Source organism: Phoca vitulina, unplaced genomic scaffold (assembly GCF_004348235.1).
Source record: "Phoca vitulina isolate PV1807 unplaced genomic scaffold, GSC_HSeal_1.0 scaffold28, whole genome shotgun sequence".
NCBI lineage: Eukaryota > Metazoa > Chordata > Mammalia > Carnivora > Phocidae > Phoca > Phoca vitulina.
In genome coordinates, this window is record NW_022589731.1 from 22,346,990 (window position 1) to 22,364,031 (window position 17,042).

Here is a 17,042-nt window from a genome sequence, read left to right on the forward strand (position 1 = left end):
TGTGTGCCCTCTCTCCTTGCTTGGCACAGATGATCAGATACTTACTCCATGTTGTGGTCCTGATTTCCCGAGGGATTTTTTCTTTAGACACAGCAGTTCAGAAGATCAATTATTTGTAGACGATTTGATTTCCATTATAAAATGGCATTTGTGGTTTGGATATCATGAGTTCATATTGCAAGGATTGTAGACCTTTTTTATTGTTGTTAATCTGTCAGAACCTTTGTAAAATGTGTTCCTATCCATTAACTGTACATAGAAAGTATTTGACTATTTTTCTACTCGACAAGCACTCACAAAAATGAGAGATCATTTTGTGTTAAATAATTGAAAGTTAGTTAGTACTGCGATATGAAAATGGCCCAGCCCATTTTCTCGGGACTACGTCCTTGTAACAAGCGCTGTTTCAGGTTTTCAAATTCAGCGCTTGTTTGGTTGGATGAGCGATTCCCATAGAAAACCACAGTTACTGTCAATGCCAAAGTCATACGCCTCAGTGCTGTTACTTTTACAGTCTCTCAAATGGTCCCTCGGACCCCGGGCCAGGGAGAGGAGGGGGCACAGCGTAAGGCAGAATGATCCAAAAAAGAAAAAGAATGGACATGTATGGTTCCAGACTCTCAGGACAGAGCACGCCTCAAGGTGACCTGCTGCATCCTCAGTGGGAGGAGGAGCCTTGTGCTGAACACGTCTATTTCTTGTGACCATTTCCTTGTAAATGAAGCCATAGCGAAGGTACTGTCCCTGGATGATGAGTCTGGGGAGCGCAGAATCCTTTCTCAGTGAAGTCACTCAGTAATTACTTACTGAGCATCAGCTTTATCGTCGCACAGTGGAGGACGCAGTGGGCAAAGCAGACAGGCCTGCTCTCGTGCCCCTGTAGTCTGGTGGAGAACATCACAGTTAATCAGGGAGTCCTTCCAACCAACCCCCATTGCCCATGTTGCAAAGGAATGGTCCTCATAAAAGTAGCCAGACTGGACTGAGTCAGCTGGTGAGAAAGCCTTTGCGGAGGAAAGGATTGTGGGATATTGAGGAATAGGAGGAAGAGCCATGCAGCTAGGAGGTGGGGTGTCATGGACAGGCGGCTGTGCGGGGGGTGGGGGGTGGGAGGGGCAGCGAGAGGACCAAGGATGGGATGAGCCTGGACAGGGCCGTCACACCGCACAGGACCCCGTACGCCATGCTGAGAAACTGTGTTCTTCGCTTGTTTGTTTTCAGCTTTTTACACCATTTGTTTGCTCCTCCTTGTTTTAAAATTATTTTTTCAAGCATTTGTTTTTTTGAGTGAACTTTTTGAGATAATTGTGGTCACATGTGGCTGTACAAAGTAATACCATATCCAGTTTCCCCAGTGGAAACGTCCTGCGGAACTATAGCGCTGGATCCAAACCGAATGCCGACATCGCTATGGTCCATGGATCTCATGTGCATTCCCCCAATTTTACTTGTACTCCTTCCCCTATTTGTCACGAAAAACTTCCACTGTACAGAGAACCTGGAAGAAGAGTACGATGAAAACTACGATTCCTAACACCCAAATCCACCAGTTGCGAGCACTTCGGCATACCTACCTCCTCTGTATGTCTCTTTTTCACTCACTGCGCAGCCAGATCCCCTAAGTGTGTGAGAAACATGCCTCTCCCTTAGTGGTTCAGCAAACCTCTCTCAAGAATTAAGACCTTCCCCAATGGCCTCGTTGCCTTTCCAGAACATAACACACATAATCATCCATACTCAGATTTTCTCAATTCTTCCCAGTCTTTCTTGTCTTTCATGAGGGTCTTCCTCAAATCAGGATCCAGTCCAGATTCACTCATTGCATTTGCTTGTGCCTCCTTCATCTCTGTTTTTTTCTAGAACAAGTCCCTCACCCTGTCTTGTCTTTCTTCGTGCTGCTTTGTAATGGCTTTCGGCGTGTTCCTCTATTCCTCCATATGTCCTACAAACTGGAAGCTTGGCCTAATGTTCAAGCTCATCCTTTTGTCAGGAGAGCTTCAGAGCCGGTGTTAAGTGCTCCCTGTTTTGCCCACTGGGAGGGTGGGAATGCTGAGCTGACAGTTTGATTGCTTGTTTGAGAGCGGCTACCAGCCTGATCTCCCCATTGTGAAGATACGTACCCCTTCACAATGGTCATGTGATCTTTGGCTGATGCTTTGGTATCCACAAAACGTTGGCCAATGTCCAATCCCCTGACCATTCTTCATCTGATGGCTTTAGTATCTATTGAGGGTCCTTGTCTGAAACACTTTCTCCTTTGGCATAGCAGGATTTCCTTCAGATCGTCGAGACACTTTGTCTTTAATCTACGAACATTGGGAAGCCCCTGGGGTTGTGGGTTAAATGGGAGGTTGTGAAGTGTTGGTGCCTTGGCCAGATTTGCAGTGTGAAAAGGCATTCTGGGTCAAGGGTGGGGGTCAAAAGGGACAAGAGTGGGCATGGGCAGACAGGCCAGGATTCCCCTCAACAGTCCAGGTGAGAGAGGATGACCATTTATTTAGCTGGGTGGGGATGGGGATGGACAGAAGCAGATGGATTCACGACAAGAAGATTGTGCCTATGGATTGATGGCTATTGTTAGAGCTGCCCACTTATTATATGGGGCATCTTGTGAATAATCAAACTGAAAAATACAGCAGGAATGGATTGGCGCTGAAAGAGGAAATTTTCACAGAAGATCTTCTATTAGTCCTCTGTGTCCCCTTGTTGACTTGGAGATACCAGTGTAATAGTCTGCTAAGTCTCATTGACCATGGCGAGGACCATCTCCATGGCTAGTAAATTATGCAGACGGACAAGGACGCCTTACAAAACCTCATCCTGCACAATATGCAGCGTTTTGTCTGATCAGCAAAGTACCAAAATTTAACAGCTGAGCCATACTAATGAAGTATGGGACTGTGTTTCCTAGAAAAAAAAAAAATAAGGGAGTTGGGAAAATATGCTTCTCTTCCAGAATAATAAAACCCAGACCCTGTATCTCAATTATTAGGCTTTGAGGAGTGATCAGCAAGAAAGGCAGCAATTTCATGCAAATAGAGATGTGGCTAAATTATGGCACTCAGCCGGCCAAATATGCAACCTGGTCATTAAAATGTGAAACTCTTGACAAAGTGGGAAAACTTAAGTGGAGAAATATGAATTGCAGTTATTAGCCTTGGGGAGGGACACCCCCAGTTCATCGTGTCTGGGGGCCCCCGGAGTGCTCCTGCCCTGCGTGAACTCGGACTTGGCGGTCAGAGCTGGTGTGAGCAGAGTCTGGAGGACATGGGGCTGACTTTTCTCTCTTGAAGAGGCCCAGGTCCTGATCTTCTCTTTGACTGGGGGCCTCTGCTGTAAAATGGGGATCACGGTTGCTCCCTGAGTTTTTATTCACGGTAGGCATGACTTGCCAGAACCCGGCATGGCTAGTCAGGTTGCAAAGAAAGTATTTAAGTTGGCCCATCAGCTTACTGATGCTATCAAATTTAGCTGCTGCCCTTTTGCAAGAAGCACTTGTTTACGACTTTGCTGAGAGTTGCTTTCTTGGCTGCTTAAATTCTGTACCCCACCTTGGGCTTCACAGCCATTGCACCTAATTATGATTCCATAGATTAAATAAATGAGAAATAACCACTCATTTGGCAATCTCTGACCATGGCCTCATTTTTCTAAGTGAATCCTCTGTGGCTTTTCCCCTGCCCACCCCACAACTGGAGGGAGCATGCAGACTCCCGGAGAGGTGTGCTTTTCAGGGTAACCGCTAGTTTTGCTCTGCTCAGCTCACAGCAAGGGCCAAGCCAGCAGGTTCAAGAAATTCTCCAAATTCTGACAGGCACAGGGTGGAGCCCCTAGGAAATGGGTACCCCTTCCTGATGCCACGAGCAGTCTTAGCAGCATGGAAGGAGCATAGGACGGCAGGGAATGACCCATGACGTGCAGAGGATCATGCCCAAGGTTGGCATAAGCATAACTGCATAGCTTGTGGGGTCGTCGCTGCCGTCTAAAAGCGGTCACATGACCGCGTGCTCCGATGGTTATGATGAACAGAGCTGGTGCAGATGCTCAGGAGTTCCCGCTTGAGCCTTTTATTTGTAAATTACATAAGAAAATGGAATGGATGTTACTACCCCATATTCAACCTGCTATGCCCTGTTCCTAATGAAAAATAAGTTTAGAGTATATCCTACATCTTATGTTTGCAAAATGTATGTTTTCCTATAAGCAGAAAGAATGCCTATTTGTAACCTGGAGATCTCCTCTTTATGACTATGACAGATACCCGCCCAGGTCCTGTTCCCGAATATATCCCTGAAAAAGTTATCACAGGCAGAAGGTGCTCCGACAAACAGAAAGAAAAAAGCTCCTGTAAAATACATCTTCATTACTTTTTAGAATGTTTTCATTCCGCTAAAAAAAATGAGGTCATTTATACTGTAATTATTCAAGAGGGGATTGGTTTTCTCCTTTTTCTTGGTGGGCTGTTGCAATGTTCTGTTTTGTTTTGTTTTTTTTTATTTCAGGATTTCCTGATGGAAACATTCATCATGTTTAAGAACCTCATTGGGAAGAACGTCTACCCTTTCGACTGGGTGATAATGAACATGATGCAGAATAAGTGAGTATAGGGAGAAAAGCTCCCACCTTTTACGAGGTGTCTAATTCATGTCTGCTGGGAACGGTGGTGTTGCCTGGATACCATGGGGGCTGTCCTACAAGGAGCACATCCTGCCATTCTGTGATGCAAACAGTTGTTTGGAGAAACAGACCTGGAGATTGGGTGATTTCCTTATGCCAGCGTGGGGCTCTGCCTCCTGGAGAAACACCGAGCTGAGCCCTAGCCCCCCTTAGCCTTGGTCTGGGGCAGCTTCTGTCAAGGGCACGGTTTGCCATCAATTTGCCGTCTCATTTTAACCACATGTTTTTATTAGCCCAAGTGATTCTCACTCTGTCTCAGTTTTTGAAAGGTATTTGCATTTCTCCTATTTCAGCTTTAAAAAGTGAGCATTTTCTTCGTACTTATTAAATATTAATCTTGTGCCTTGTTTATCGTTTCCCTGTGAAGGCTATTGGTTAACTTTCCAGCACTTGTGTTCTATAATTTCGGTAAGCACCAACAACGATCATTGGGTTCTCAATCGCATGTGATTCCTGGAAAAATTCCCGTTGACCTCCTTTTTTTTCCTCTCCTTCCTTATTGCATTTTTTATGGAGATAATTGTAGATTCATAGGCATTGCGGTTATAGAAAGAAATACAGAGAGATCTGTATACACTTTACCCAGGTTCCCTTAGTGATAACATTTTGCAAAAGTAGAGCTCCATGTTGCAGCCAGGGGCTCGGTGTCAGTAGGATTCATGGGGGTTACACAGATCTTCCTGCTGTATTTGTGCTTGGCCATGGCACCTCTTCTTGAATCCACCAACACAAGGGTCCCTCTTGTTGTCCATGTATAAAAATTAATGGTTGCCCCTACACCTCTACCCTCGAGAAACCCGGGCAACCATTAATTTTTCCTCCACTTCTAAAATTTTGTCATCTCAAATGTGATGTATAAGTGGAATTATACCGAATGTAACATTTCAGGATTGGCTTTTTTCACTCTGCTTCATTCCCTGGAGATTCATTCAGGTTGCTGGGTGCATCGCTAGTTTGTTCCTTTTGATTGCTGAGAGGCGTTCCGTGGTATGGATGTGCTGCGGATGGTTTAACCATTCACCTGCCGAAGGACATCTGGGCTCTTTCCACTTTGGGGCTATTATGAATAAAGCTGCCACGAACATTTGCATACAGAGTTTTGTGTGAACATAAGTTCATTTCTCTGGCATAAATGCCCTGGGGTAGAATTCTAGGGTTGTATGCTCGCTCCACGTTTAGGTTTATAGAAACTGCCTGACTACGGCTGCATCATTTTACATTCTCACCAGCAGTGTGAGAGTGATCCTGTTCTTCCGCATCCATGCCAGCATTTGCCATGGTCACTATTTTTCATTTTAGCCCTGGTGGTAGAGGTGTTGTGTGTCTCACTGTGGTCTTGGTTTGCATTTTCCCTGATGCAGCAAACGATAATTTGCCATGTTATTAAAGAAATCATAGTCCTGGTCACAGTGCTGACCAGAACGCAAGGCAGGCCCTGGTGCAGGGTGTGGACTCTGTTCTCTACCTTGTGACACCACATGTGAACTTGACCTGCATCTTTCTGACAGAGTGGCCGCTGCGGCCTGGCACCCAGCCTGTCCATTCCACACCCTGGGGGGGGGGACTGCTCCTTCAAAGATCAGATGTGATTCACACCTCCAAGTGGTTTGACTCTGTGCCTCTGATCCCAGGGTCCCAAGGAACGTACAGCCACAACCTGTTGATTTATGCTATATTATGATGAGTGAGAGTCTATTTTCAGTTTTGACATGATGATCGCCTTATTTCTTCTTCCTTCTATTCCATCATCGGCCTCCTGCTACCAACCGTGATGTGTCTGAGCATCACCCCAGACCCGCATGTGGGTGAAAGCCACGTGGCCTTTGGTTCAAAGTGTGGAGCACTGTGCTCACATTCTGTCCAGCTTCTCCCAAAGTGTTCTATTGTTTCTTCAGTGGAAGGTGGCTTGACCTGTGGTCTCCAGAATTGCGTGTTCCCTGCACGTCAAGCCAGCCTTGTCCCTGTGTCCCGGCTCACTAGTGCACGTCTGCAGGGCCTCACCGTGTTACCGAGACACAGGTGTGTGGTGGCATCTGGGACCCAAGCCTTTGCATCTCTCCACAGGGAGGAGAATTCTTGTTTGGGGGGCAGGGAACCTCTACGAGGGAGAAGCCACATCCGCTGTGTCCTCATTGCAAGCACTAGGATGGCCACTTCTGAGGATGAAGTCTGGTGTCGGTGATAATAGAATTCAGGTCTGAAGCAGGGAGTCCATCCTGTTCTCTTGTTTGGAGGCTGCAGCTCCAAGCGCCAGCTTGCTGAGGGACACACTGTGAATATAAACTCCCTGTGGTCTATGTCGTACATAAAATGTGGTACAGACGTGTCTCAGCTAAAGTCCTAGTACTCTGGGGCCGAGCCATCCAGCCGATACTGCTTTCCTCTGCAAGAGCTTTTCGAGGCTGAGTGGGGGGTGTGTGTGTGTGTGTGTAAGTACACGCGTGGTGCATGTGTGTACGCGTCCATGCGTGTGGGGGAGTGTTGGCACCAAGTGAAGGCACTTGGATTTGCGGAGATTCTGGCTGTGCGAGGCTCAGAGCCACCCAGGTTCCTGTCACAGGTGACACATTCCGTAGGAACAGGGTCCCAAGCCAACATGTGTAGCAGACGAGTGAGCCGCGAAGGGTGCGTGTAGGTCAACATTCGCGCAGCAGTGACTGTAAGCTTCATTCTGGAATCCCACTGCCCCAAAATGCTGCCCCCTCTGCTGAGTGAACAATATTGGTTTTTAGAAGCTGAATCAGTTGGGTCTTGGAAGAAAAGCTTTTACCTCTGTGCCAGCAACTAGCTAAAGCTTCAAGCCATCCGAAGACATCTGGGTTCGTGACCCTTCAGTTTTCTTTAAAGTTCAGGCTTAAGTGCCACCTTCAGAATGAAGAGTTTATTTCATTCTTTAGTGAATGCAGTCATTCTTTGCAGTGTGTTCTGTGTTTGCATCCGAGGACTACAGATGAGCATTGGACACGCTTGCCGTGTGCCCGGCGCTGCCGTGGGGATAGCGCCGGAATCATGCCCATAATCCCCGCAGCCGTACTCTGAGACAGCTGGGTTTTTATGCCCATTTTACAGATGGGGAGATTGAAGCCTCAAGGTTTGGTAACTTGCCAAAGGACACACAGCTGGGCAGTGATAGGGCCAGTGATAGGGCCAGTCTTTAAATCATTAAGATGAGCCAGTCTTTAAACCCTCTAAACCATCCTGCTGCCTTGAATATGTCTCCTGTTCTTCATAGAGAGTGTTGTTGTTTTTAACCCTGGTGTCCTTCGAGTGCACCTTTCCTGGGAGATTTCCTGCTTCCCTGACTGAATGTTAAGCATGGAAGTCAAAATCTTCTTACTCGGCTTTCTTCGCCATGAAAAGTATATGCTGTTACAGAGGATATCATTTATTGCTGAAATTTATAGAGTCCTGCTGTAAACTTCTAGAAGAACAAAAGCTCACTATCAGTGTAATAAAATAATTTCCTATAGAAGTTACATAGATACCATATAGCATTGTCTCTGTGCTGTTATCTGTTTTTTTTTTTTTTTTTTTTTAAATCTGTAACTTCATTGCTCAATACTTTACGTGTCGCCAGACTTCCATGCTCTTCCTCTTCCTGCCATGTGTCGGAGACTTCCTTGCTTCCATAGGATAAGCAGTGATTCCCAGAAGCTTCCAGGAGCCTGTATTTTAGTTTTAATGGCACAGCTGGACATGCAGTTTTACCATCCACAGCTTCGAAATCGACAGACTCAGCCCCTGTGGTCTCTTAAATATTTGTGTGCTTGTTCTTCTTTGTGTCTGCAAGTGTACCATCCTTCAGTACGTGGGGCTTGTCCAGTGTACCGTCCTTAGTACGTGGGGCTTGTCCAGTGTAATTAAAGATGGCACCTGTCAGTTCTGGAGCAACCACTTGTAAATCAGGAGTCAAAGTTAGAGGATCCAGTGAATGTCACCAGGACAGGAGTTACTTGGACGCTGTGTTCAGGGTAGTAACTGAACGGTGATGGCCTGACGTTATAGCTCTGCTCTTGGATATGATGGTGCCAGATGGTAAGATGACATTTAAGATGAGCCCAGTTCACATTGCGTAGAAGTGTGCTTGCGTGTTATCTTCCAGAAGTGCTTTATAATCTTCTCCGAGGGAAGCAAAGGCTAAGTCTTCATGTAAGATCTGATGCTGTATTGGAAGCAGAGACCTTCTCTGTTAGCCTTTAAGTGCTAGTACCCATCCTTGAACTCCTAGGAGCCAACTTTCTCAGATTTATGCTTCGTGGTGTGCGCAGCAGAGTCTAATACTGAAGTCTTATACGGTGGCTCTTACAGAGTTCTCTTTGGTTGTTGGCAGAAGTGTGACCACTTGGTTGCGTTTCTGTGTCTTTCTTCTAGTCTTAGCACTTGAATTCATCCCAGTAGCGTGTTTGTACACTAAAAATCCCAGACTAGAATTTTAAGGCATAGGCGTGATCTGGGAGGCCATGAGTCTACTCATTGGTTTGACTGAATTCCTTTTTCACCTTGAAGAAAGCTTTTGTTGTTAACTGCCATAATTTCACTCGAGAAGGGCACTTCTACAATGTACGTTGGGTGAAGAAAAAGGGCAGTACGGAGTTTAATTTTCAGATTTTTCAGATTAGACTTTCTAACTCATACTGTGTATAACATGGACCAAAACCCTTCCTACGTTTGTCAATCATTTCGTCTTGCAACAGAATTTTAAAAAAATGCAGCTACCCCGATTTGGATTCTCACTAGGCTTTGTTACTTGTGTCCCTCTCTCCGGATAAAAAAATAAATGAAACCAACATTTTTACTTCCTCAGATCACTCAAAGCTTGCAACAGTGATTATCCATCATTTGTAAGTGTTCCTCCGTATTAGCGCAGATTTGGTGTCTGGTGCTTTTTGCTTTCTTACATGTTAAGCTGGGGCCTATTTATGATTTGTGATTTATATCCTACACACTTTCTTATAGGACTTGGTCTGTTTTACAAGTAAGGATTCGTAGACCCTGAATATAAAATAAAAGATGGAAAACCATAGAGAAAACACAAAACTCTCTAGAAGCCGAGAGACTCAAAACTGCCTAGAAGACAAAGCAAAAAGGACAATATAATGGGTTGCAAAATTTTCACTGGATGATAAAAAAGTTCCTTGCCATTTGTCAGCGGAGACTGGCAATTTATGATGTAGATTCTTAAATGACACATGGGGCAAGAGGATATCACAGTTAAGGAATCAGACGAGAACTCAAAATTCTGCCCACAGAAAATGGAAGAGATTCTCGGCGCCTGAGTGGCTCAGTCGTTAAGCGTCTGCCTTCAGCTCAGGTCATGATCCCAGGGTCCTGGGATCGAGCCCCGCATCGGGCTCCCTGCTCGGCGGGAAGCCTGCTTCTCCCTCTCCCACTCCCCCTGCTTGTGTTCCTGCTCTCACTATCTCTCTTTCTGTCAAATAAATAAATAAAATCTTAAAAAAAAAAAAAAAAAAAGAAAATGGAAGAGATTCTCATTTCAATTTTGAAATGCTCAGGATCTTGCCAGTTGGCATATATTGGCCGTAACAGAGCCTGGTCATAATTGGACCTGTCTGAAAGACTAGCTTATCAAATACAGCAGATTTTGTTGACTTGCCAAATAAAGTCTTGTCTCGTTGTTGACCATTTAAAAGTTGAAGACCATCAGTCAGAAATGATGGCCTGGTTTTATTTTATCTGGAATCAAGTTAATCTTATATTTGTCTTTAGAAACCCTGAAGATGTGTCTCTATTCAAAATTTGTGAGATCATCATTGCTACTTATTTCATGGGTCTAGGTCATGGTTTTGATCATGGCCATGTGGGGACTGTCCCAGGACCATCCAGGCCGATGTTTGTACCGTCTGCATTTTTGATCACCTTTCTTTTGGCTACAGTGTTGGTGCATTTGAATGTGGCCTCTTCCGTTCCTCCTTTTCTCCCCTGTGATTCAGGCATCTTGTGACCAGGATGTGTTTGCCTCAGTCCATTAATACAGCGCATTACGTTCCCACTAACCTAACGTGCACAGTGCATATTCACATACTGATAATCACATGTGGTTCCTTGCATGTGGTAAATTTCCCATGCATAGTTTTATAACGTAGCCATTTCTCTCCTTTTCAATAGAGCACATTTCCCCCACTCAGAAGCAGTATCCATCATATGTCCAAGATGGCAAGCTCATGGATGTTTCTGCCAAGATTAATTTGGCATGTAGTCAGGACAAGAAAGGGCCTTAAGCCTTAAAAAGGTATTCTAACTTTGAGATGCCAGGCTTCTTAAGGGTAAATCATGATAATACTCAGAAAGCAAATTTGCAGGGTAGGCTGTTTGCAGGGACAGCGCCATTTGGTTCCAGTGTTGTGGAAGAATTTTTGTCCTTGCTAGCACTATGCATTGGACTCAGAGCAGAGAAAATGTGCCATTTGTCTTATGGCGAAAGAAAGAGAGGCGGGGGGGTCCCCACTCACTGGCAACCTGCCTCAGGGGCTATGATACCAGGTAGCTGAAAATGGTGGCGTCTGGGAGGACTGTGTTTTCCTGCTCAACTTCCTCCTCAAGGAAAACCTCTCCCGTGGAAGGGCACGCAGCTAAAATCTCTGTGCAAGTTGAAAGCACAAATAGAAAGCATTTTGGGCTCAAGGGACTCTTGGATTATTTCTTCTTGACATCTTTTTTCTTTCCTTTGAAGCCTGGGGTTTTAGTTGATGTTGTTACTTTTAATTTACTTTTTCAACTTACTGGTTTCCTATAGAGGTTTTGCATATCCAACGGCTTGAAGATTTTAAGCATACCTAAGAACCATTTTTCCCTTTGAAACTGTATACGGCGGCTGTTGACATAAACACTGTCACAACACGACTTGCTGAGGACCACAGGAAAAAAAAATATTCTTTCTCAGGGAAGAAATAGGAATTCAAAGTCAGTATAACGAAAACATTCTGGGATGAAAATTTCCCCAGAGCCCAGTGTGCCCACGTTTTACCCAGCCCACACACTTAATAATATCCATCTTTGAACCTTTTTGCTCTCCAAAGAAATTGGCCTAACCTGAGATGTTTTGCTGCTCAGACCCCAGTCTGCAGACACCAAGGCACACATGTGCATCCTTGGTTGGACCAAGCCAGGCTAGACCTGAGCACATTTCTGGCAAGTCTCCTGGAGAAACACGTGAGGGGTTTCTCTGGGGCTGAGTCGGCCACCTTAAGTGCTGGGATTTCAGGATGGATATTGATTCGCATCTAGTAATAGCACCCTGGATCTCCCAGCAGGGAAGGGATCCCACCCGCATGGTACTTGGCTACCAGTGGGAGTTCCATTTATCCTTTATGGCATTTTCATAAATTATTTTTGAATTTTCCATATAGTTATTCTATGGCATGCGTGCTTTTGCTCTGTGCTTAGTAATTAAGCTTGGCCTGATATTAAAACAAATAATTCCAGATCTTCCCTAGTTATGTATAACCAATTTATTGCACGTAACTGAGATCTTTTATCCAGTTGGGTTTTATTCAGATTGCCTCTTTACTTAATTCGGAGGTGAAAACTCAAGCTACTCTCAAAGGAGTGGCAGTGATGAAGAGCCCTTAGCCAGGACTCTTATTTAGGGAAGCTTGCTTCAGAGGAAAGTTTTGAAAGGGCAAAGTCTGTTTAAGACTTCCCAGAGCCGGTGCACACCTTACTGGGAGCTCATGGCTGGTGTGGATGAGGGCCGTCTGGTGGCACTTAATCCTGGAGGACGTACTTCACTTTATGGGCAACGAAGCCAAGTGAGCTCTCTGTTTGATGCATGAAACTTCTCTCGATGGCACAAATCAAAATGGAGGAAAAACATCTTATTAAGGTCATTCTCCAGATCCCTCCGTCCTAAATGTTTACCTCCAGCGCTCCTGGGACTTTGAAGAAATCGTGTGCCCTGTGAGACCCTGGGCTGGAGCGCTTTTATTTTAAGGCTAGGATGAGAGGAGGAGGAGACGGCCAAGGTGAAGTGAATGCCTGCCTAGTTGCTAGCATGGTCTTGGCACCTTTCTCGTGGCTCTTAACCAGGGGGGATTTTGTCATTGTCCCCCCGCCATGGAACGTGGCCGTGTCCAGGCACACGTTTGTTGTCCCGGCTGGGGGAATGAAGGCTGTTGGCATCTAGGGCACACAGGGATGCTGCTACATATCCTTCCATGTACAGGACGGCCCCCTCAAAGAACGTTCCACTCAAAAACGTCAATAATAACCCCATTTTATGGATGGAAAAAAACTGAGTTTCAGTGATGTGAAGTAATTAATAGAAATATATGTGATCTCTTTACTTGCGCATTTCTCAGCCCCCTTCCCTGTTGCAGCAAAGACAGTGGCCCTTGTAATGAACATTAGCGGCCATCCCTGAAGATGCCGGGACTGACCTTGCACCTATCAAGGAAGTGCCTATGAACTGGAGGTAGTTTTCTCCGAGATGCCCCGTCAGGTGCTCCAGCTTCACAGCGAGTCCCTGTGGGTGTGGCCCAGGCTCTCCTGGCCATGGGAGCGAGGAGGGTGCGGGGCTCAGAGTCGCACTGACTCGAAGTTAGATCCCAGGCTGCCCCTGCCCGTACCTGGCCCGTAGCACGTGTGACAAAATATTAGCACGTATCTCTTCTGAGGGAGTTTGTGTGCGTGCATTTTAGAAAACATTATTGTATATAATATATATAATTATATTAATTGATAATATGTGATATATAAAATATATTCATATATAAATTATAGATAAATAAGTAAGAGCCCATACATCCATGAGATCCCGTAACTGTTTGTCTTTCTCTGTCTGACTTGTCTCACTCAGCCTAACGCCCTCAAGGTCCATCTGTGTTGTCACAAATGGCAAGATTTCATTCTGGCTCAATAGTATTCCATTTTCTCTTTCTGTATCACATATTCTTTATCTATTTACCCATTGATGGACAAGTACTTAGGTTGTTTCTGTGCCTTGGTCTTTGTAAATAATGCTGCAATGAATGTGGGGGTGTAGATATCTTTTCAAGATAGTGTTTTTGTTTCCTTTGGAAATACACCTGGTGGGAGACTTGCTAGATCGGATGCTAATTCTATTTTTAATTTTTTTGAGGAGCCTCTGTACTCTTTTTCACAGTGGCTGCCCCAGGTTACAATCCCAACAATAGTACTCGAGAGTTTCCTTTTCTCCACAAACTCACCAATATTTATCTCTTATATTTTTGATAATATCCATCCTAACAGGTGCAAGGTGATACTTCACTGTTGTTTGATTTGTGTTTCCCTGATGATGAGTGATGTTGAACATCTTTTCATATACCTGTTGGCCATTTGTATATCTTCTTTGGAAGAATGTCTCTTCTTTGGGAAAACACCCATTTTTTAACTGGATTGTTTTTGCGATTGGGTTATATGAGTTCTTTATATATATTTCGGATATTATCTCCTTATTTTTGGATATTAATGCCTTATCCCACGTTTCTTCTGTGTCTGCAGGATAAGAACCTTGTTGAGATATATGTCTTACAGATAGGTTTTCCTGTTCAGTGACTGCTTTTTTTTCTTTCTCTTAATGGTGGTTTTTGTTGGTTGATGTTAATCATTTTCATTTAATAATTTTTTTCTTTAAAAAAAAAAAGTCTTCAAAGACTCTTGCAGAAAGAAACGGAGTGGACTTCCTGCTGGCGAGTTATCCGTAACCAGCGTGGTGACTGTCCCAGTAGTAAGGGAGGCTGCTGTCTGGTATTGTAGTATAGAAGCCCCATGAAATACAGTTTCTGAAATAAAATTATCTTGAAGACTGAACATGGAGTTACACCATTCATCTCCAAACTCTTCCTATTTTCTAGACAGGAAATCAGAAATGAAATTGAATAATTTCTCTCAGAGTGGACTATTTAAACTTTTTTTCTAAAATCACATATGTAATACATTTTTCAGATTTATAAAGAGGATTATAATATTTAATATAATTTCTCCATAGAATCAAAATGTCAACAGGATTGTGGCATCTTCTATACGTGTCTGCTCATAGTAGATGCTTTTCCATGTCCCTTGCTCCGTTTTCATGGCATTCTGTGCATTTGTGTGTGGATCTTTGATGCCGTGTGGGGGAAAATCCCTCCTTGTCATTGTGGTGGCGGGTCCGTGCCCAGTGACCCTGCCTGGTGCACAGCAGGTGCTCGACAGACGGTAACTACCCGACTGAAAGAACGTCAGTGGGAAATGTTTTTGTGTTTGTTTGTTTTGGGTTTTTGTGTGTGTGTGTGTTTTTGTTTGTTTGTTTTTTAAGTACAAAGTCAACCAATAAAGTACATGGCGTATTTTTGTAGCAATGCTTTTCCGGGAATAAAATGCAGTTACCCATTTTACATTTGGGTCCACAAAGGTATGGGTATCCGGTGAACAACAGACTACTTCTTACTATCTTGAAGATGTCTTAATGAACTTCCTTAATGGAAAGTTGTCCCGCACTGGCCACAGACGTGTGAGGGTGACGCGCGGCCGTCCCGACGTGCCAGCATCTGGAAACCGCAGGGAGGTTGCTGTCCGCCGTTTCCTGTTGCCGTTTCCATTGAGACTTCACAGGAGGGTTTTTACTTAATACTGTACCTGTCAAATTCCCAGAGCTGCAAGTAAATCGAAGATACAAATTATATTGTAAAGTGAAATATCTCGTGTTATTCTACAGTTTGGTTGATTTAGGAAGAACATGAACACTGACAGCCTGGTCTTTTCAGTCCACTGGATTCTAATGGTTCAAAAACAAAAGCCCTGGACCGAAAGCCTCTTCCCACGTTGCTGTATCAGAGACGCTCCGATTCTCTCTCCGTGCTCAAGACCCAGTGCCCCGCAACTCCATGTCACGGACACAGAGGACCCGGGGAAGGGACAGGCGGTGCTAAGTGTGACTATTTGTGAATATAAATATTAACCATGCCCAGCAGGGGAAGGAGTGCGTTAGCTGTCTGGCAGTCTGGGCAGCTTTTTAGCACTTGACACTTTTCTTAGCATGCAATCTATTTTTCATAGCAGGAACGATCTTTCCCCCATTCTGTGGGATGCGCTGCCCTTGTAGCAGGAACACGGGGCTGCTTGGCATGCAGAGGTTGGGGAGAGTCGGTTAGAGGAAGCCCCTCCCATCTCTCCTTTTCTGTGATTCTTCTTGACAGCCTGTCTTCTCTCCTGATGCATTGCATTCAGGGGAAAGTCACTGAGGTTTCCTGCGAGAACTAGAAAATCCTCAGTGGCCAGAGGGAGTTCCTCTCCTGTGATGGAGCGGGATGGGATATATTTTGTAAAGGTGGGTGAATGTTTTGTTCGGCTGCGCTGCTCTGACCATGGCTGAACTATTAATACCCCCCAGTTTGGGTTAGCTTCGGGGCACTTCCTATACCTTCAGTGGTCTGGAAAGTGGAAGTGTTTGACAGGTGGGAGGCCCCCGCACTCCGGTCCCTGCCATGTGGGAACTAGTTCCCTTGCTGCTTCCCCCAGCCTCCAGGGGATTAAGGGGTCAGAAATCTGATTTGATTCTTCAAACGGAATGTTATTGCTTGACTAAAGTAAATGGCCATCTCAATTCCCATCTGATGCTGCAGCTTATTGTGGGGACGGTATTTTTAATGAGCCATTAACCTGCACGTGATTCGGAAATGGAAAATAGGAGTCAAGCTGAATATTGGACAGATTATTTTTTATATGAAACCTAAGAATTAAGCTTGATTTAAGGAGAATGGAGTGCTTCTTTTTTAGGAGACACCTGGAGGTAAACACGATCTGCATGTCATTTATGGGGGCCCGGCTTTTCTGAGTGGTATTTGTCAGGCAGTTGGGTATTCTCTCTCGGACCCTAAGGTCTCCAATATGCAGTGCATTATGAAGTAAGTTTCTAATACTGAAAAAAATGCAAGAGAAGGGAAATGTCCCACTTGTTCTTTATATTCTGCCTACACGATGAATTGGGGTAGTTTTCCAATTTAAAGAAACCATACATACAACACGGCACCTAAAAGTAACCATGTAGTGAGATAGGGATCATTGGGGGAAGAATGGACCCGAGGGAACCATATGGGAACCCAGCACGTTGTGAAGCACCCCATTTTGCCCCCAAGCCTTGCCAAGCCCAGCCCCATGAGACAGTGTGAATTCCATCATTCATGGGGTCTGACCAGAATGGTTGACTTTCTCCCACTTTTCCCTGACACTAATTTCTTTTTTTGTTTTTAAGATTTTATTTATTTATTTTTTTGAGAGAGAGCGAGCAAGTGCACAAGTAGAGAGGGAGGGGCAGAGGCAGAGGGAGAAGCAGGCTCCCCACTGAGTAGGGAGCCCAGTGCGGACTCCACCCCAGGACCCTGGGATCGTGACCTGAGCCCAAGGCA

The 17,042-nt window shown here is 44.8% G+C and overlaps 1 protein-coding gene across 2 annotated transcripts in view; it reads left to right on the top strand.

The window, feature by feature from the left end:
• Nucleotides 1-17,042, top strand: part of DOCK1 (dedicator of cytokinesis 1) — a 487,093-nt gene that overhangs the window by 305,854 nt on the left and 164,197 nt on the right. For both annotated transcript variants that reach the window (XM_032423353.1, XM_032423354.1), the window contains exon 29: nt 4,503-4,597. In XM_032423353.1, the coding sequence (XP_032279244.1) occupies nt 4,503-4,597 (95 nt within the window). The remainder of the gene's footprint in view (nt 1-4,502; nt 4,598-17,042) is intronic.